This window comes from Moschus berezovskii, chromosome 9, assembly GCF_049115385.1.
Source record: "Moschus berezovskii isolate FMDL1 chromosome 9, NW_MosBer_1.0, whole genome shotgun sequence".
NCBI classification, from domain to species: Eukaryota; Metazoa; Chordata; class Mammalia; order Artiodactyla; family Moschidae; genus Moschus; species Moschus berezovskii.
In genome coordinates this window covers 44,823,928-44,845,083 of record NC_142468.1, presented here as the reverse complement: position 1 = coordinate 44,845,083, position 21,156 = coordinate 44,823,928, and the positions used below count along the sequence as shown (strand labels likewise).

Here is a 21,156-nt window from a genome sequence, read left to right as displayed (position 1 = left end):
GCTTGAAAATAAGATTTTGTTCCTGAAATATATATCAAGTAAATAATTCATTCATATGATAACTCTGTTTTCATTTCATAGCACTGCCATTATTTCAGGGGCTTTCTTTTAAAATTTAAATGGGAACTTGAAATCCATCACAGATGTGTGGGTTTGGCTAGTACTTAGCCCACCATCTAATCTACTCAGTTGGAATTGAGCTCCTTTGGCCCAGGGTCTTCTATGGCAATGTGTTCTCACAGGCATTCACTGAACAACCTCATTAGATCTAAATCATCCTTTTAGGAGCCAATTGCAACTTGAAGAGAGAGGAGCTAATGAGAAGATGACCACCCTAACCCACTGGAAGAATAAATGCATAGGGTATAGTAGCCACTCCCAATCTTTGAGTGTTGTCTGTTCAGAAAACAGCCATAGTAGGAGAATTTGCAGTTGAGAAACAGAATTTTAGTTTAGAAGGAAGGAAGAGCCAAAGTAGGAGTGAATACATGAAAATCTGTACAATATTAAGCACACCAAAATAAGAAAGAAAATAACATCTAAAGTAAAGCTAACATCAGAAATACGTTATGCATCTAGAATTTGCACAATTGAGCACTGTGTGGTTCCTTCCAACTTCTATCCCCTGCACACCAGAAAAAGTCCAGATTCTCCCTCTTTTGCAATGTCAAAAAGATGTTCATAAATATATCCTAGGGATTTCCCTGGCAGTCCAGTGGTTAAGACTTCACCTTCCAATGCCCGTGGTGTGGGTTCCATCCCTGACGGGACAGCTAAGATCCCACACACCTTGCAGCCAAAAGAATCACGACATAAAACAGATACAATACTGTGGCAAATTCAATAAAGACTTAAAAAATGACATGGTCCACATCAAAAAATAATTTTGTTTAAAAATATATTTACTTTCCTGTTATAATGTACATATTTCCCTTTATTCCTCTGCTCAAATGTTTAATCCCTTTCTGATGTCATGATCTGTGTCTCTTCTGAACTCCACTCTGGCCTTGGACACATGGAATATTGGGAAAGCTCTGGAAGGTCTATTTTAACTTCCCTAGCAGACTTGAGCAGGTGGCTCTCGAGCCCCAAATTTAAGCATTGTATTATTTTAGCTCTGCCAATGGCAGCTCTTCACCAGAGCACACAAAGTGGGCATCTTTTATACACATTCTGGCTCCTGTCTTGTAAATACTGCTGACCCACAGACTAATACCGGTTCACCCTGCACTGACTTTCTTCGTGTCTCCAGCAGCTGCACTGCAGAAAACCTCTACTTCTCTGCTCACCACTCTGTCCCTCTTTTTAATTCCCAAACTCTGCTTCTTTTTTCCGATTCTCTCTGTGAAATAATGGCTGTCAGTTTGAAGATACTCAAGTGGAAATTTTTTGAAGTTTCAGAAACATATAAGGAGGAAAGTCACTCTGCTATGCTTATGTGTTACTAAGATGGATTTACACTTGGCCATGTGGTCCACATATAAATACTGTGACATAAACCCTGTAATCTAAAGAGCCTGTTGTCCTGCCCTACAGAGGAGTCTGGGTAACAAGCTTGGAACAGCTGTGCTAGCACAGGGAGGTGGAAGGTGGTACATGAGACCTAAGGTTGATCCAGTGGTTTGTGTAAGCTTTGTGTAGGGTGAGATTTATGCTGAGTTTCTTTTTTCCTCTGATGGGCAAGGCTGAGTGAGGTGGTAATCCTGTCTTCTGATGATTGGGTTTGTATTTTTGCTTTGTTTGTTGTTTAGATGAGGTGTCCTGCACAAGGTGCTACTGGTGGTTGAGCGATACCGAGTCTTGTATTCAAATGGTTTCCTTTGTATGAGTTATCACTATTTGATACTCCCTAGGGTTAGTTCTCTTTAGTCTAGGGTCTTGGAAGTCAGTGCTCCCACTCCAAAGGCTTAGGGCTTGATCTCTGGTCAGGAACGAAGACTCCACAAGTGGTTTGTTATGGCATTGCTGCTACTGCTGCTAAGTCACTTCAGTCGTGTCCGACTCTGTGTGACCCCATAGACGGCAGCCCACCAGGCTCCTCCTACCCTGGGATTCTCCAGGCAAGAACACTGGAGTGGGTTGCCATTTCCTTCTCCAATGTGTGCAAGTGAAAAGTGAAAGTAAAGTCGCTCAGTGGTGTCTGACCCTTTGCAACCCCACGGACTGCAGCCTACCAGGCTCCTCCATCCATGGGATTTTCTAGGCAAGAGTACTGGAGTGGCTTGCCATTGCCTTCTCCGTGTTATGGCATTAAGTGAGATTAAAATAAATACCCAAAAACGAGAAACCAAAGATGAACCCCAGACAAATGGCAGTTACAAAATCAGGCAAATAATAATTATGATAATGGAATATACACATATACATACACACCCAAAAGCAAAATCAAAACAGTCCAACAAAAACACAGTAGATTGATCTGGTGAACAAAGGAAATAATTATATCTACCAGTTAAGAACAAAACTAACTAAAGCACAAGCTGGAAAACAAAACTAAAGCAAGGTGCCAAGTAGGGAATAAAACAATGGAAACAAAACTAACAAATACATTGAGAGGAAAGGAAAGAAAGAATAGATATGCAAAGTTAAATAGAGGTAGATAAAGAAGATTTATATACATTAAAGATTAAACTGCAAGGGGAAAAGAAGAGTAAGAAAAGCAAATAAAGGGATAAATGTAGAAAAAATAACAATAGCTTTAAAAAATTAAAATTAAAAAAGAGAGGAAAAAAAGGAAGAAGGGAAAAAAAAAGTGAAACTCCAAAGAACTGCAAAAACCCAACGGAGAGGCAGAGGTTTATAACAACAATAAAAAATGTGACTGAGAGAAAAAAAGCTCAAAAGCTTAATTAGATTTCAACTGGAAAAGACTCTGATGCTGGGAGGGATTGGGGGCAGGAGGAGACGGGGATGACAGAGAATGAGATGGCTGGATGGCATCCCCGACTCGATGGAGGTGAGTTTGAGTGAACTCCAGGAGTTGGTGATGGACAGAGAGGCCTGGTGTGCTGTGATTCATGGGGTCGCAAAGAGTGGGACACGACTGAGCGACTGAACTGAGTGTCAATAAAATCAACAACTACAACAGAGGCGGGTGGGAAGGGGAAACCAAAAAGTAAAAAAAAAAAATCCAAAGAATCTACAGAACAAGTCAAAACATAAGAATAATAAATGTTTTTCCTGAGTCACTGCTGTCAGGGTCCTTTCCCTCGCTGGTAGTCACAGTCCACCTCACCCCCCTAGGATGCCCTCCAAAACTGTGCTGGTCTCTGAACCTGCTGTGGGGCAGCTCAGATTCTAATCTGGTCCTATTCCTGTCTTTTCTTCCCCTCCAATGTCCACAGCTATCAGAACTACTGCGTTTTCTTTTGTGGGAGCTCTCAATGTCCTTTTATATATTCCATAGACACAGAGTCTGCCTAGTTGATCGTGTGGATTTAATCTGCAGCTTGTACAGCTGGTGGGAAGTTTTTGGGTCTTTTTCCCTAGCCACACTGCCCCTGGGTTTCAATTGTGGTTCTATTTCCACCTCTGCATGTGGGTCATCCACTGGGGTTTGCTCCTGAGGCTGCCCTGGAGGACTTGGGTCTGTCCCAGCGAGGGCCAGGTGTGGAGGTGGTGCAGCTGCTTGAGTCACAGGGGTTCTGGAAGCACCAGGTATTCAGGGGAGTTGGCAGCTAAGGCAGCAGGAAATATAGTGCTTTAGAAGGGTATGACAACCCATATTGGCCAATACACTCCAGTATTCTTGCCTGGAGAACCCCCCTGAAAGAGAACCCTGGCAGGCCACAGTCCACAGGGTCACAAAGAGTTGGACATGACCGAAGCAACCCTGCATGCTTAGATGCAAGACTTTTTTTGCCTGTGGCAGCTCTGCCCCAGTAAGGGTTGAGCGTGAAGGTGGCACAGCTGCTTGGCTTGCAGGGACCCTGGCGGCACCAACCGTGCAGGGACACAGACTGTCTCCACCGCAAAAGTTATGGCCCTATCAGTCTTTTTTTGAGCCTCTTGTAACTGGCAATCAGAAGGCTTCTTTGGCCAGTCTTTCTCCATAGCTCTGCCCATTCAGGCACTTAGAGGGCTCCCTTGCCTGGGGTCCTCCTCTGTTGTTCCACACGTCAGGCACATAGACATGGCTGGGGTCCTACTCTGTAGATCGGCATGTCAAGCACATAAAGGGGCACCCTGCATGGGGTCCTACTCTGTAGTTCAGTACATCAGTTGTTTGATGGGCCAACCTGTCTATTGTTCAGCTGTGGATGCGAGTTTTCCCTGGTGGCTCAGAGGTTAAAGCATCTGCCTGCAATGCGGGAGACCTGGGTTTGAGCCCTGGGTTGGGAAGATCCCCTGGAGAAGGAAATGGCAACCCACTCCAGTATTCTTGCCTGGAGAACCCCATGGACGGAGGAGCCTGGTGGGCTACAGTCCACGGGGTCGCAGAGAGTCGGACACGATGAAGCGACTTCACTCACTCACTCATATATTATTTTACGCTGGTCAGGTACTCTTGTCTGCTCTCAGCTGGTGTTCTGCATGCATTTCTGTGTCTGAAGGTATATTCCTGATGTATCTGTGAAGAGAGATGTACTCCACATGCACCTACTCCTCTGCCATCTTGTCCTCCTAAAATTATTTATTGAAGTATAGTTGATTTACAATGTTTTGTTAGTATCAGGTATACAGCACAATGATTCAGTTATATATATATATATATACTTTTTCAGATTCTGTTTTCTTATTTGTTGTTGCGTAGTCACTAAGTTGTGTCCAACTCTTTATGACCCCACGGACTGTAGCCCAGAGGCTCCTCTGTCTGTGGGATTTCCCAGATAAGAATATTGGAGTGGGTTGCCATTTCCTTTTCCAGGGGATTTTCCTGGCTCAGGGATCAAATCTGGGTCTCCTGCATTGGTAGGCAAATTCTTTAGCGCTGAGCCACTAGGGAAGCCCTGTTTTCCTTATACATTATTACAAAATATTGAAGATAGTTCCATATGCTATACAGTAGGTCCTTGTTGGTTATCTATCTCACATATAGTTCTGTGTATATGTTCATCTTAACCCCCTTTTGCCTTTGTTAACCTTAAGTTTGTTTTCTAGATCTGTGAGTCTCTTTCTGTTTTGTAAATAAGTTCATTTTTATCCTGTTTTTTTCTTTAGATTCCACATATGAGTGATACCATGATATTTCTCTTTGTCTGGTTTACTTACTATGATAATCTCTAGGTCCTTCCAGTTCAGTTCAGTCACTCGGTTGTGTCCGACTCTTTGTGACCCCACAGACTGAAGCACGCCAGGCTTCCCTGTCCATCACCAACTCCCTGAGCTTGCTCAAAGTCATGTCCGTCGAATTGGTGATGGCATCCAACCATCTCATCTTCTGACGTCCCCTTCTCCTCCTGTCTTCAATCTTTCCCAGCATCAAGGTCTTTTCCGATGAGTCAGTTCTTTGCATCAGGTAACCAAAGTATTGGAGCTTCTATTGGACTATTGGAGTATAGGTCCTTCCAAGTTGCTGCAAATGGCATTATTTCATTCTTTTTATGGCTGAGTAATAGTCCATTGTGTATATGTACTGCATCTTCTTTATCCATCCATATGACAGTGGACATTTAAGTTGCTTCCACATCTTGGCTATTGTAAATAGTGCTGCTGTGAAAACTGAGGTGCATGTATCTTTCTGAATTATGTTTTTCTCTGGACATATGCATAGGAATGGGATCATTCAATCATAATGAAGCTCTATTTTTAGTTTTTAAAGGAACCTCCGTACTGTTTTCCATAGTGGCTGCGCCAACTCATTTAATACATTCCCACCAACAGTGTCGAAGGTTTCCTTTTTCTCCACATACTTTCCAGCATTTATTATTTATAGACTTTTTCATGATAGCCATTCTGACTGGACTGAGGTGATACCTCATTGTAGTTCTGATTTGCATTTCTATAATAATTAGCAATGTTGAACATCTCTTCATGTGCTTGTTGACCATCTGTACATCTTCTTTGAAGAAATGTTTATTTACCTCTTCTGCCTATTTTTTAATTGGGTTCTTTGATCTTTTAAAATATTGAATTGTATAAGCTGTTTGTATATTTTAGAAATCAATCCCTTGTTGATCTCACCACCCAAATATTCTCTCTCATTGGTAGTTTTTTTTTTGTCTTGTTTATGGTTTCCTCTGCTGTGCAAAAGTTTTAAATTCAGTTAGGCCCTGTTTATATTTGTTTTTATTTCCATTGCTCTAGGAGACACATCCAGAAAGATATTTCTGTGATTTATGGCAAAGAGTGACCTTCCTATGTTTCCCTCTAGGAGTTTTATACCAATAGTGTCTGATCATACATTTAAGTGTTTAATCCATTTTTAGTTTGTTTTTTATATAGTATAGAAAGAAAGTGAAGTTGCTCAGTCCTGTCTGACTCTTTGCAACCTCATGGATTGTAGCCCACCAGGTTTCTCTGTCCATGGGATTTTCCAGGCAAGAGTATGGGAGTGGGTTGCCAATTCCTCCTCCAGGGGATCTTCCTGACCCAGGGATCGAACCTGGGTCTCCCACATTGTAGGCAGATGCTTTTACCATCTGAACCACCAGGGAAGTCGCTTATATAGTATAGAGAATGTTTTAATTCATTCCTCTCCAGTTGTCCCAGCACCACTTTAATTGAAAAGACTGTCTTTTCTCCACTGTATATTCTTGCCTTTTTTGTCATAAGCTAATTGACCATGGGTGTGTGGGTTTATTTCTGGGCTTTCTCTCCTGTTCCATTGACCCATATGACTTTTGTCCCAGTATCACACTATTTTGACTACTGTAGCTTTGTAATATACTCTGAAGTCAGGAAGCCTGCTTCCTCCAGCTCCATTTTTCTTTTTCTAGATTTCTTTAATTACTCAAGGTATTTTGTGTTTCCAAATTAAAAAATTTTTTAGTTCTAGTTCTGTGAAAAATGTCATTGGTAATTTGATAGGGATTACATTCAATCTGTAGATTGCCTTGGGTAGTATAATCATTTTAACAATATTCAATCTTACAATCCAAGTACATGGGTATATCTTTCCATCTGTGTTGTCTTCAGTTTAGTTCATCAGTGTCTTTAGTTTTCAGAGTACAGGTCTTTTGCCTCCTTAAGTAAGTTTATTCCTAGATATCCTATTTTCATTGATGTAATTGTAAATGATAGTGTTTCCTTAATTTCTCTTTCTTATATTTCATTGTTTGTATATTTTTGCAATATCCACAAGTCAATTGGTGTGATACACCACATTAACACATTGAAGAGTAAAAACCATGTGATCATCTCAATAGATGCAAAAAAAGGTTTTGATAAAAATTGAAACTCCAATACTTTGGCCACCTGATGTGAAGAGCTGACTCATTGGAAAAGACCTTGATGATGGGAAAAATTGAGGGCAGGAGGAGACGGGGACGACAGAGAATGAGATGGCTGGATGGCATCACCGACTCGATGGACATGAGTTTGAGTGAACTCCGGGAGTTGGTGATGGACAGGGAGGCCTGGCGTGCTGTGATTCATGAGGTCGCATAGAGTCGGTCACGACTGAGTGACTGAACTGAACTGAACTGCCATTTATAATAAAAACTCACCAGAAAGTGGGCATAGAGGGAATCTATGTCAACATAATAAAAGCCGTGTATGAAAAACCCACAGCAAACATTGTACTCAGTGGTGAAAAGCTGAAAGCTTTTTCTCTTAGATCAAGAAAAAGACAAGGATGCCCACACTTGCTATTTTTATTTGCTATAGTTTTGGAAGTCCTAGCCACAGCAATCAGAGAAGAAAAAGAAAGAAAAGAAATTCAAACTGGAAAAGAAGTAAAACTTTCACTTTTGGAGATCACATGATATTACATAGAAAACCCTATCCTTTCGATTATTAAATTATTTAAATGATTGATGTATACTTCTAATGCCATAGCCTAACTTATAAGCAGCCTTAATAAAAGAGCCTCTCACCAAAGTGAGCCTCTCTGCAGAAGAATTCCGTACCACTGTCCTATGAAGACAATATTCTCCTCACATGTGGAGGCCCCATGATGCATTCAGCTAGAATTCTAAAAAATTCTATAATACTCAATGCCTTATCATGCCCTAATTCTCCTGGGATTGGAGGTAGGAAGCAAGCCCTGGAGGAGATCTGTGAGGAGGGGGCTGCCTCCTTCCTACCTACTTGTTCTGAAGGCTGAGCCTAGGCTGTAAGGACTAAGAACTGGTTCAGGAGCGAGGGTAGAGGGCAGAGTAGTGGAAGAAGAACTGGGAAGTTGAAGGAAGCCTAGGCTATTGGCAAAGTCCCAGGGATGCCACATCAAGGGCTATCTAATGGCTCAATGTATCCTACATCTTGGGAGAACTCTGTGACCCTCTAGACCCTGGTGATTCATGATGGATGCAGAGCCCCAAAAGAACTGCTGTCACCACCACAGAGAGCCTTCCAGGTCCACCCAAGTCATCCAAGCTCAGGGCAGAGGCATCCAGGTATATCCTTCAGTCCCAGAATGACACCCCTGGAGGAACCAGGCCTGATTAGAGACTCTGGGGAATAGGTGGTACAAGGCAGAACTGCTGCTCCCAGATTAAAGTGATGAGACTTCAAATATTCCAGCATCTCCCGAGATTCACTTCTGTGGGGGGTGGCAGGAAGGGGAGAGAGGGGCTGCTTCAGGGCTGGAGGCTCTTGGAAACATGGTGGTGTGGAGGGTGCAGTTTCTTACAGCCTTGCAGCTTTGACCACATTAGTGGGTAATATTTTAGAGACTTGGTGTTAGAGAAGAAGGGCAAATAACAAATAACTCTGTGTGTGTTGTTTGTTGATCTTTAGTGATGCCCAGATAGAGAGCTAGTGGGTAGAAATGTTTTAACTGGAGGAGGAGGTTCTTATGCTAAACCAAGTACTTATTTAATCTGAACACTAGAAATCATGCACTTTTGTCTAGATAAAATGCATCTGCTACAAGAGCCAACAGGTAGTCAAACTCATCATTGTGAGTTCTTAACCCTTAAAAATCAACACCAAGTTTTGCTTTTGCTGCAGGTCCTCAAGTATGTTCCATGTAATGAAGCACAGTCACTACATATCCCGATTTGGCAGTAAACTTGGGTTGCAATTCATCGGCATGCACGAGAAAGGCATCATATTTAACAATAATCCAGCACTCTGGAAAGCTGTTCGACCTTTCTTTACAAAAGGTATTCAGGTGCCGGGTACATTCTGCTGCTTTGTCTATGAACATGTCTGTTTCGAAATCATTTTTAACTTCTTCTGCTTCACAGCTTTAAAATGGCTACAGCTAACATTCATTACACATGTATTATATAGTAGGCACTATTTTAAACACTTAATTCTTAATTCCACAGCAACCCCATGTGGTAAATAATAATATCACCTACATTTTGCAAATGAGAAAACTGAGGCATAAAGAGATTAACTATCTTGCCCAATTTCCACCATTAGTAAATGGCAGCACAGAAGACAACCCCAGAGCCTACATATTTAACCACTTTGATCTGGTTCTTCCTGTTTCTACATCCATCTCATGGATTTAAAAAAGAATTGGCTCTCTATACACTTAATGTCAATTCAATTAAGAATTAAGTGTGTCAGCCATATTTAGCATAGCCAACATGTTTGCTGAACCATTGGTTGACATCCCACATGTTTTAACATAAAACAATTTGCAAATAACTTAGAGAATTTTAAAACTGTGAGTGGCTATATATGTTATTTCTTCCAGCCTCTGAGTTTTTTACTTAAGTAAATACATTTCTAGAGAGCTTGTGACTTTTCCCCAAGGCAACATAGCCAGATATGGAATAGCAAAAACTAGATTCCAAACATCTTTATCTAGTGATTTCCCTCTTTACCATCTGCCACTGGAATTGAAGTCTTTCTTATAGTTTTATGGGTCAAAAGTCTGATGTGGGTCTCACAGGGCAATAATTAAGATACTGCTGCTGCCGCTGCTGCTAAGTCACTTCAGTCATGTCCGACTCTTAGCGACCCCATGGACTGTAGTCTACCAGGCTCCTCCATCCATGGGATTCTCCAGGCAAGAATACTGGAGTGGGTTGCCATTTCCTTCTCCAATCAAGATACTGGGAAAACTCTATTCCGATCTAGGTAGAAAATGTTTCTTTGCCCTTTCCAGCTTCTAGAGGCTGCCCACTTTCTTTGGCCTATGGCCCTATCAGTGATATTACATTCTGTTTATACACTTGAAATGTGGCTTCAAACTCTTGAACGTAGAGGCAAATCAGACATCAGCCTGGAACTGATATTCAAGGCCAATCCTTTCATGCAAAGGATTGATTCATGAAGGAATTAGTTGTCCCACTTGTGGATGGGTCACCCAGAAAACAGCATCCCCACCTTCCATATCTCCAACTCCTTCCTTAAGTCAGAAGGTATGCTGCCAACCCAAGCTTCCTTTTTATAAATGGGTGGAAATGCTTAGAGTCTAGAACCACTTACAGGTCTCTTTCTTAACTGTAAAGTGTGTCTTCAGGGGCTCTGCAGCACAGCTGATTTGCTTTTTTTGAGCACTCTGAATTTAACAAACTTTTAAGAAACTTAGAACAAGGAGAAAAATAATTTTAAACTCTCAAGTTAGACCATCTACCATCATGACCCACTAGCTGCTAAGACAATCAGGAGCAGAGCAAAGATAGAGAACAGAGCTAGTTAACTCTACCAGGTTTCACTTATTCCTCTATTTGACAAATACATTTGGAGAGCCACCATGTACTATGGACTTGAAGTACAAAGCTAATAGGTTATCATTGCCCTGAAAGAGTGCCCAGTTTTATGAGAAAGACTGCTCAAAAAAGGATTTGTTTTGTTGTTATGACATTGATTGAGTACAATAAATGATTGTAGTTTGAAGAGAAACTAAGATTAAGAGAAGGTTATATTTGGTAAGGGCTTCCCAATTGACTCAGTGGTAAAGAATCCACCTGCCAAGCAGGAGATGCAGGTTCGACCCCCCCATCAGGAAGATACCCTGGATAAGGAAATGGCAACCCACTCCAGTATTTTTTGCCTGGGGCAGAGAAGCCTGGTTGGCAATAGTCCATGGTGTTGCAAAGAGTTGGACATGACCTAGTGACTAAACAACAACAAAAACATTTGGTAATTTAGAAAATTAGCGTTTTACATGTATAACCTATAATTAAACAGTAAGTACCTTAGATCAAAACAGTAAGATCCAATCTGAATAGTTCTGTAACAATATTCTGCCATCCAATGAAACATAAAATATCCCACTACCAAATCTTCTTTAGAAGGGTATATAATAAACATGGAAAATCACAGATTTGTGATTTATAACCACAAGTATTACATATTTCATTTGCAATCTCACAAATGATTTATCATATGAAAAAAAGTATAATTTTGAATAGTCTGTTTTTAAAATATTTATTTTTTCATTTTTAACCATAAATGTGATGACCTGCTGTTGAAAATTAAGAGAATACAGAAAAACTATAAAGAAGAAAATGAAAATTTCCACCCACTCATTGAATAAAAATCTGTGGTCAGTTAAGCTCCGAACATAAAAAGCCAAAATTGCCTGACTGTTTGTGTGCCCTGGAGTTGGAGGTAGCTCACTCTGATGTTGTCCCCTCCAGCGTTGTCCGGCCCTGGCCTGGTGCGCATGGTGACCATCTGTGCTGATTCCATCACCAAGCATCTCGACAGGTTGGAGGAGGTCTGCAATGACTTGGGCTATGTGGACGTGTTGACCCTCATGCGACGCATCATGCTGGACACCTCTAACATGCTCTTCCTGGGGATCCCTTTGGATGGTACTGAAATTTTCATTCTCATGACTTGACATTCAGCCCTTTACTAAACAGGGCATGAGAAGGATAACGAACTCATGGAAAAATATGCTCTTTTGTACATTGCTCTTCTTTAAATCTTTCCAAGTATTCCTAAAGTGTTTTCCTGGTATGTCTGCATTCTTCACTTATAAGCTCTTAAATATTCATAGCAAGAGCTATCTTCTATTTCTTTTGTATCTCTTCTCATTGCTCTAGGAAATAGGATAATTCTACCCATAGCTGAAACTTAATAGATGTGATCATTTCATTTGGTCATAAATACATCCTACCACCAAACCTACATATTCAACCATTACCAACCATTCTTTTGCACATGATATATGCATACACACACACACACACACACACACATACAAACCCATAGCCACATTCAATCTATTTAACTTTCTATGTATATATACAAACACACACACATAAATACATGCATACACCTCTCCCTCAAAGCCACTAAGTATGAAAACTTTGAGCTGATGCTGCTGAAAATGATGATAATAACTACCATAAATTTAGTATCTACAGTGTGCCAAGTAGTATGAAAAATTGCTTCACATTAAGCTTGTGATTTAGCATTTATAACAATCCTGGCAGGATTTCTCACTCAACAAGATGCTTTCCTCATTATATTATAGAAACAAATATTAAACGCATCGATTTAACTCTACCACCAACAAAAACGAAACATGAATCACGTGGATTCATTCCATTCTGCTGTTGTCAGCTTGAAGAAATTTCTCCCGATTTGATTTCTAACAGATTCATTCAACTAATATTTATCGATTACCTATTTCATGGCAGGTTTGGGTTCTGGGATTACAGCAATGAACTAGATAAAGTCCTTGCCTTCAAAGAGTTTACATCCCAATGGACATATGAACAGTAAACAAGTTACTATCTAGTAATATTTTAGGCAATAAGAAGTGCCTTGAAAAAAAATAGTAGGACAAAGGGCTAGAAAGCGAAGGGGGGCAGTTGGAGAGAAGCCAAAACTATCGTGAAGGGAAGGGGTGATCAGGAAGGTCTCTGATCCTCTGATGTGGAATGGACATCTGAACAAAGCCCCAGATGAAGTGTAGCCCTGAACCCCCTGCAGATCTGAGGGAAGAACATCACAGGAAGAAGAACAAGGCATGATTTTCACTCTTGCCCACACCAACTGAGCTATCACACCCGATCGACCACATTTGGACAAGCAAACAAGTGATAAGCCCTCCCTTCCTCTTCTCCACTCTCCTTGCCTCCTCTCCCCACTCTTTAATCATTTCTTTCAAGAGGACATTACAGTCTGATTGACATCAGGATGGGTGTCTCATTCACTCTGAAGAACTTAGTCACAGCCTCTTGTCTGAACTCCTTTCAGACAGGCACAGTAAAAGTCCTGTTTGCCTGATCCACACACACTCCTAAGGATTGGCAAGTACCTATTTTAGAAGTCCCTTCTCCTTGATTCCCAAACAGCCTTGAATCTTAGGAGGGGTAAAGAAAAGTGTATTGTACAACTCTCTGTTAACTTATGGATGCAGATTTTGTTGCTAAGAACCTGCATAATGCATACAGAGTTATGTGTATTTCCACCTGCTCACTGGATCCTTGTTAAACTCTCAATGGGCCTGGGGGACACAGTGCACCAAAGAGAAAAGGACATGGCCCTGAGGTCAGATAGGGCTGGGCTGCAGCCTAGGGGCTGCCAGCCACACTGGCTCTATGGTGTTGGGCAAACTTCATTTCTATGAACTGCAGCTTCTGCATCTGCACAATGAGGACACTCTCACTCCCTTCGCCAGAATGTAAGGATGAAATGAAGTTTCTTTGTAAAGCAGCTTACCCTGTGCCTGGTGTTAAGTAGTTGAAAATACATGTCTCTTCCCTTCCCTTGTGTATAATTTGAGAAAAGCAGTTTCTCTTTTCTCTAGTGTTCAATGTAATTCAAGAAAATCAATTAAGAGCTGACTGTTCAGGAGACTTAGGATAAGGCATTGAAGACTACAAGATAGATTCTACACTCTGAACTGAAATATAAACAGAAGAATGGTAAGGCTTTTTGCCTTTGGTGCCAAACTGAGGCCATAATAGCATTAATTACTTTTTATTTCCCATGGTCAGGAAAACAGAAGGTGTTGGAGGCTCAGCCAAGGAGAAGCATGTGAGATTCTAAGCTGGGTCTCTACCATAAACATGAAAACTGCCAAATCTCTGGTTAACTTGGCCATTTAGGTGCTAAAGTAGAATGAATTACTGTTGATTTCTTTGGTGACATTCATGTGGCTGTAACACCCACTGAAGACAGAACCTTGTCCTGCTTAGAGTCCAAGATGCTAGGAGAGTCTACAGGGGATCTTCTTTCATTAACATACCCTTCCTGGACTCACATTTTTGCTCATTTGCTCTGATGTTTCTCCAGAAAGTGCCATCGTGGTTAAAATCCAGGGGTATTTTGATGCATGGCAAGCTCTCCTTCTCAAACCAGACATCTTCTTTAAGATTTCTTGGCTGTGCAGAAAGTATGAAAAGTCTGTGTAAGTAACACATTTTGGAATAATTATTGATGAGACTGATTTGTGTGTGTCTCAGATATTTCTGGCCTCTTTGGCAAGTTTTCTCGTCCCTAGAACCACAGGGAGCTGTTGATTAAGATGCTGGTGAAGCACTTCTTACAGCACTTCAGGAACATGTGGCCAGACCACAGGGGAAAGGCAGTCTTTGGCCCAGGGATGCTTTTCATCTAGGAAGCTAAGAACCCCAAATCAAGAACTAGGACACTGCAGTGTGTTTTGAGTTGAAGACAAAAGGGTTGGCTGAACCTATTTTTATTATTTGTCAAAATTTTCTTTGCATGTCTAGAAAAAAGGAAACATGAAATCATTTATTGTGTTGCATCAAAACAATTTAACTTAATTCAACTTGTAAGAATTGACAGTAGTCACAAAATAATTTTTTCACAGTGAACTTTTGTAAGGTATGTTTTGTTTGTTTGTTTAATTATACATCTTATGTCTTGGGGAATCCTAAAATTGTCATTGAATGGCTTTGCCTTGGTCTCAGACTAGTCAAGCAGAAGACTGGGCAAATGCCCAATGGCTTACTGGATAATCATTGGGTTTTCAGGATGCAAGTGTTGTTGTTGTTTAGTCACTAAGTCATGTCCAACTCTTTTGCAACCCCATGGATTATAGCCCACCAGGATCCTCTGTCCATGGGATTTCCCAGGCAAGAATACTGGAGTGAGTTGCCATTTCATACTCCAGGGGATCTTCCTGACCCAGGGATCAAACTTGTGTCTCCTGCTTGGCAGGCAGATTCTTTACCATTGAGCCACCAGGGAAGCTCCAGTGTGTAAGTTGCCAGCCATTAAACATGCCACCTCTAACCACCAATGGAAAACCCACGGGATTTAGAGGTAGACAGACCTGATTTGTATCCTATCTCTACCACTTAGTAACCAAATGATCTTTGGAAGTTCTTTAAAATAAAATATAACCTACTTTCCAGGGTGGGATATGGGTTAATGAGATCCTCTATGTAGGGCAATCAGCACAGAGCATGACACATAGGAGACAATAAACATGTTAGCTCTCTTCATACCTCTGTTCATATCTTACTCAGATGTCCAGACTGTCTTAAATTCTCCAACTCTTAAAGTTCCCAAACTCGGTTGAAGAGCTAACTTCATCCATTTGCACATTTTGAAATTCAATAATATTAGTCTCCAAGGAGGATGTCAGCTTCATGTTGCTCTTACTTGTTCTCAACTGGTCAATGAATATCAGGTGGATGATTTGGACACGTGGTCCTTTAAACACTTCTCTTTGTCTCAACCAGAGCTTAGTGTGACTTGAATCAATAAGGTCAATTATTCATCTCTTCACTCTGGTCAGATTTTGTGGTGGTCTAAAGAGTCAGGGAATGGGGGTGGGAGGAGACGGGGACGACAGAGAATGAGATGGCTGGATGGCATCAGCGACTCGATGGACATGAGTTTGAGTGAGCTCAGGGAGTTGGTGATGGACAGGGAGGCTTGGCGTCCTGTGATTCATGGGGTTGCAAAGAGTCGGACATGACTGAGTGACTTAACTGAACTGAAAGAGTCATACTGGTCTGCAGCTGCATTTGGTCATTATTTTATCTTCATTATTGTCAGCAGGCCCACAGAAACTATCACATGAGACTGTATAACAGTTCCTCTTTGTTTTCTTTAAAATTAGCTCAGCAACATTCTCTCGATATATAAAATTTGCTAATGGATAGCGAACTAGGTAACATCTCTTATGACCAAGAGCAGTAAAGACCTAGAGAAAGTTTTTAGTCTTCTTCCCCCATATGCCCTTGCAATATACCAATATTTGTTTTTTGTTAAGCTATCAATAACATATAAAATTATGTTTCAGTTATACAACAAAATGACTTAATATTTGTATATTTGGCAAAATTATCATCATAATAAGTCTAGTATCTGTCACCATACACAGTTACAAAATTTTTCTTGTGATGAGAACTTTAAAGACCCCTCTTAGCAACTCACAAATATACAACACAGTAATATGAACACATACTGTTCATGACATCTCAGTGACTTATTTTAACCCAAAGTTTGTATCTTTTGATAATCACAACCACCAGTTTGCTCCCACCCTCAACTTCATGCCTTGGTAAACAACAGTCTGCTCTATGTGTCTATGAACTCACACTTTTGAAAAGATTTCACAAGAGGCTTACCTGGTGGCTCAGTTGTAAAGAATCTGCCTGCCAATGCAGGAGCACAGGTTCAATTCTGGTCCAGGATGATCCCACATGAGCCAGAGCAACTAAGCCTGTGGGCCACAACCATTGAGCCTGTGCTCTAGAGCCTGGGAGCCAAAACCACTGAGTCCAAGTGCTGCAACTACTGAAGCCTGCATGCCCCAGAGGCTGTGCTCTGCCCCAAGAGATGCCATCACAATGAGAAGCCCACACTGCAACTAGAAAGTAGCCCCCACTCACTGCAAACTGAGAAAAGCCCAGGCAGCAATGAAGACCTAGCACAGCCAAAATGAATAAATAGAATTAAAACAAAAAGATTCCACATATAAGTGAGAAAGATTCCATATACAAGTGAGAAAGCCAGTATGTATTTTCTCTATCATACCAATACTTAAAAAAATACATTGGATTTAGCCTTTTGGTAACAGTTCTCAACATTTAACTACAGGTTATAGCCTTGATTTTGCTATCAGTAGCTAGTTATGTGGCTAACTCTGGTTTCTTAATATGAATTGTAATGTATACATAATTTAAGGATATTTGCAAATAATTAAGTATAAATTTGGTTATTCATGAGCACCAACAGCTTCCCCTACAGCATTGCATTTTATTTAAACAAATGGCAAATAAATCCATTTTTTGGTGTCTTAACTGAGTACAGGTAGATTATATTTTCACTTTTATTTCCAGCAAGGACTTGAAAGATGCCATGGAAATTCTCATAGAAGAAAAAAGACACAGGATTTCAACAGCAGAGAAGCTGGAAGACTGCATAGATTTCGCCACTGAGTTGATTTTTGCTGAGGTACAGACCTACACTAACCATAATTCCCACACAACATATGTGTATGACTGTATGCAAGCGTGCTCAGTCTTTCAGTCATGTCCTACTCTTTGCAACCCTATGGACTGTAGCCCACCAGGTTCCTCTGTCCATGGGATTCTCCAGGCAAGAATACTGGAGTGGGTTGCCATTTGCTCCTCCAGAAGATCTTCTTGGCCCAGGGATTGAACCCAGGTCTCCTGCATTACAGACAGGTTCCTTACCGCTGAGCCACCTGGGAATCATGTATGATTGTGTATAAGTGTCTAAAAATTCCCCCTTGTTAATTGTTGCACGTTTCTGCTTTTAAATATTTGCTTTAGTGTTTATAGAATACCCAAACTAAATAGCCCCGTATTAGACTATCTGATTGGACTGACCCTTAAGATTTAAACATCTCTGTGTCTGTTCAATACAAAACATGAAAACCAAGGAGGGCAAAGACATTAAATACATAGATTAATGTCCAAATTGTTCGGCCTTGAGCTGAAGATTATTAATAAACATGTCCATTGGCAATTCCAGAGACTTGTAATTCCTACGATTTCATTTTGTTGAGGTGATTGATCTTTGAGTGCCACCTCCCTTCCTGTTCTGAACCTCACTCACTTTGCCAATATTTCTCTCCCTTCCCATTCTTCAGAAGCGTGGTGAACTTACAAGAGAGAATGTAAACCAGTGTATACTGGAAATGCTGATCGCAGCGCCAGACACCATGTCTGTTTCTGTGTTCTTCATGCTGTTTCTTATTGCAAAGCACCCCCAGGTTGAAGAGGCAATAATGAGGGAAATCCAGACTGTTGTTGGTAAGAATTTATCAAACAAAAAATAGAGCTCAGAAAGCAATTTCTTGATATTAGCTTCTATGTCCTAAAATTTTTATGTTAAAAACTTTGTTAAAATCTGCTCATGGAACAGTAAAGCAAGTCATTGGGTCGTATTTTCATTATGCCAGACAGGTTAAAATGATAGTTCTTCCTGTGTTTTCCTAATTTTAAAATAGCACATACTCATTGAAAAAATCCAAATAATGGAGAGATGTATAAAGCAGAAAATAATGTCACCTGAACCCAACCACTCTTCTCCTCAGCCTCATCCCAGTTCCCAGAGGGAATCACTGTTATTATTTTGTGTATTCTTCAGGGTCTTTTTAAAGGTCCACATAAGCACACACATGTGGTTTTATATGTCTATGTTTAAAACACATGAGATCATCCACAAGGATTTGCTACTTTGTCAGTACCAAAGGCTTCTGAAGGTCCACTTAAGAAAATGGCTATTATTTAAGGCAATGTTTCTGGGTTTTGAGCAGTCCTTTCTTCCAGCTGGGAGCAGAGGGAGGAAAAGAGGGTGATAGCAAAGGCAGGGAGCAATCAGTTTCCCTCCCCCACCGTCCTGGACTGCCAGGCCCTTCCTCCCCCTACCCTCTCCTCCTCTTCAGGGGAGCCCCCAGGTCCCTGCTCAGCTCTTCCCAACTCCATCTCCTCCTGCTCTGCCTGTGCTTCACATCATACTTGCACTGCTTCTGATATCCCCACCCTCCCCTAGAAATACTGCCACATTCAAGTCAGAATTGCTTTCTGGGAGAAAATGAAATGCTTTATTTGGAATGTGCTTCACATAAGTAATCTCTTTAGGAGTACATTTCAGACACATGTGAAGAGGTATTTGTAATGATAGACTTTTCTTTGTTGACTTTAAAGAGTCTCTGTGAAACAACCTATTTCGTTGATGAAAGGCAATACATTTTTTAAAAATTTTATCTTATTTACCTTTAAGACAATTGAGTGCTGCTTGAAATAGTTGACAGTAAGGTGAAATTTCATACAAGTATTAAATATGTGAAAGAAGGTTTCTGCAGACGTGTTGCTATAGGAGGAAAGCTGCCTGGGAAGGTGGATAGCAAGGAACCACGATAACCTCCAGGCTTCAGTTCTGGAATGTTTTCTCGAGCACCCATTTCAGGTTATGGGTTATGTGCCAGGTACGGGGGGCACTGTGATGAACAAGCCAGCACCATCTCTGCAGTCCTGGGGCTCTCAGTATCATGAGAAAAAGAGAACTCAACAAGCAGGCCCATTGGATGAGAAGGAGAGCCATAGAATGACAGACTGCAGGCAACAAGGGAGAGATTGCTCTTGAGATCATAAGCCTTTAATATAATTTCCTTGAGAGGTGAAAAGGGCTTGTGCTCCATGATGTCTCCCTGACAAAACAGTCCTCTTAAAACATGAAACCGGGACAAACACCAGTGCATGTACACGTGCTCCCTCTAGACCCACACACCTGGTCATTAGGAAATGACTTGGATTACCTTCCCCATCGTCTGCCCTCTACCTCCCCACCCCAGAGAAACACACCGATTAGACTCTTTAGTGTACAAAGAGCAGTACATGAAGGGCTGGGTCAGTAGAGTTCTCTGACCAAGTAAGACCTCTCCTGGATAGCACAGTTATACAGGAGACAGACCTGCCTTGGGACTCTGGGTTGATTTTCATTCTACAGAAATTTTACCCCATTTGAGAATGCTTTAAAGTTTTGCCAATTCTGAGTGATCTGAGTCTGTCTGACTAGTGTTGGGCCATGCTGAGACTGTAGAGGTGTCCATCAATCCCCAGTTCACCTAGGGCTTATCCCAGGACGTCTTTTGTGTGGTGGGGATAGGGAGTTCTTGGCACCCTACCACCCGGGCTGTCCTGGATTAGTTGGGGAGGAGGGATGATCAAAGATATTTTCTGACAGATGACTTCACAGGATATCATTTCCTTAAACATGATTAAACCTACCATCTCACTTTGACTAAAGAAGAAATTAACATCTTCTAGAATTTAGAGTAGGGAACCAAACTCAAGAACCACAGAGGTGGCAGATAAATGTTTGAAGTAGACTGAGTAGGTCTACATGATGCTGCAGAGAGTTTCTCAATAGGGCTCCTCAGACACTCAGCCTCAGCCAACTGCAGCCATGTGGGGATGTGGATCCAATGTTTTTTGGTTTTCTTTGTATTTTCTAGAAATTTAGACTTAACTATGAAACTCCTAGGTGTTAAGATAATAAAATTCAAATCAAAATTTTCATAAGACATTCTACGGAACAAGCACAGGATATTTTACTCCAGTTACTGGTTTACATTAGAATTATAGATATACATTTTTTCAACTAAGAGCAAACTGTTCTATGGAAAATGTATGATTTTAAACACTGACCATATATTGAAACTAACATGAACTGTGTCTTTTTTATCTTATTCTACAGGTGAAAGAGACATAAGGATTGATGATATGCAAAAGCTAAAAGTGGTGGAAAACTTTATTAATGAGAGCATGCGGTACCAGCCCGTCGTGGACCTGGTCATGCGCAAAGCCTTAGAGGATGATGTCATTGATGGCTACCCAGTGAAAAAGGGGACTAACATTATCCTGAATCTTGGAAGAATGCATAGACTTGAGTTTTTCCCAAAGCCTAATGAATTTACTCTTGAAAATTTTGCCAAGAATGTAAGAGTCCTTCCTTAAAACTGAGTGTGCCACCCTTGAAAGCATCAACTGTTAAATCCCCTCTGTATTTGTGTTTGTACATTTCATTCTATTTATTCATCCCTTCCAGCTTCACCAGGTATATACATTTCTGGAATGGAACATGGCCACCAGTTCTGTCCTCAAGCCAAGGAGGCTGGCTCTCCAGCCCTTGGAAATGTCTTCATGGAGGATACACGAGATCAAAGTGTGAACAATTCAG

General features: G+C 41.0%; 1 protein-coding gene across 1 annotated transcript in view; it reads left to right on the top strand.

Moving 5' to 3' along the window:
* LOC129562964 (aromatase) overlaps window positions 1–21,156 on the top strand; it is a 32,421-nt gene that overhangs the window by 10,090 nt on the left and 1,175 nt on the right. The window contains exons 3-8 of the mRNA XM_055436478.2: window positions 9,052–9,206; window positions 11,646–11,822; window positions 14,260–14,374; window positions 17,286–17,400; window positions 18,062–18,224; window positions 20,674–20,915. Of these exons, the coding sequence (XP_055292453.1) occupies window positions 9,052–9,206; window positions 11,646–11,822; window positions 14,260–14,374; window positions 17,286–17,400; window positions 18,062–18,224; window positions 20,674–20,915 (967 nt within the window). The remainder of the gene's footprint in view (window positions 1–9,051; window positions 9,207–11,645; window positions 11,823–14,259; window positions 14,375–17,285; window positions 17,401–18,061; window positions 18,225–20,673; window positions 20,916–21,156) is intronic.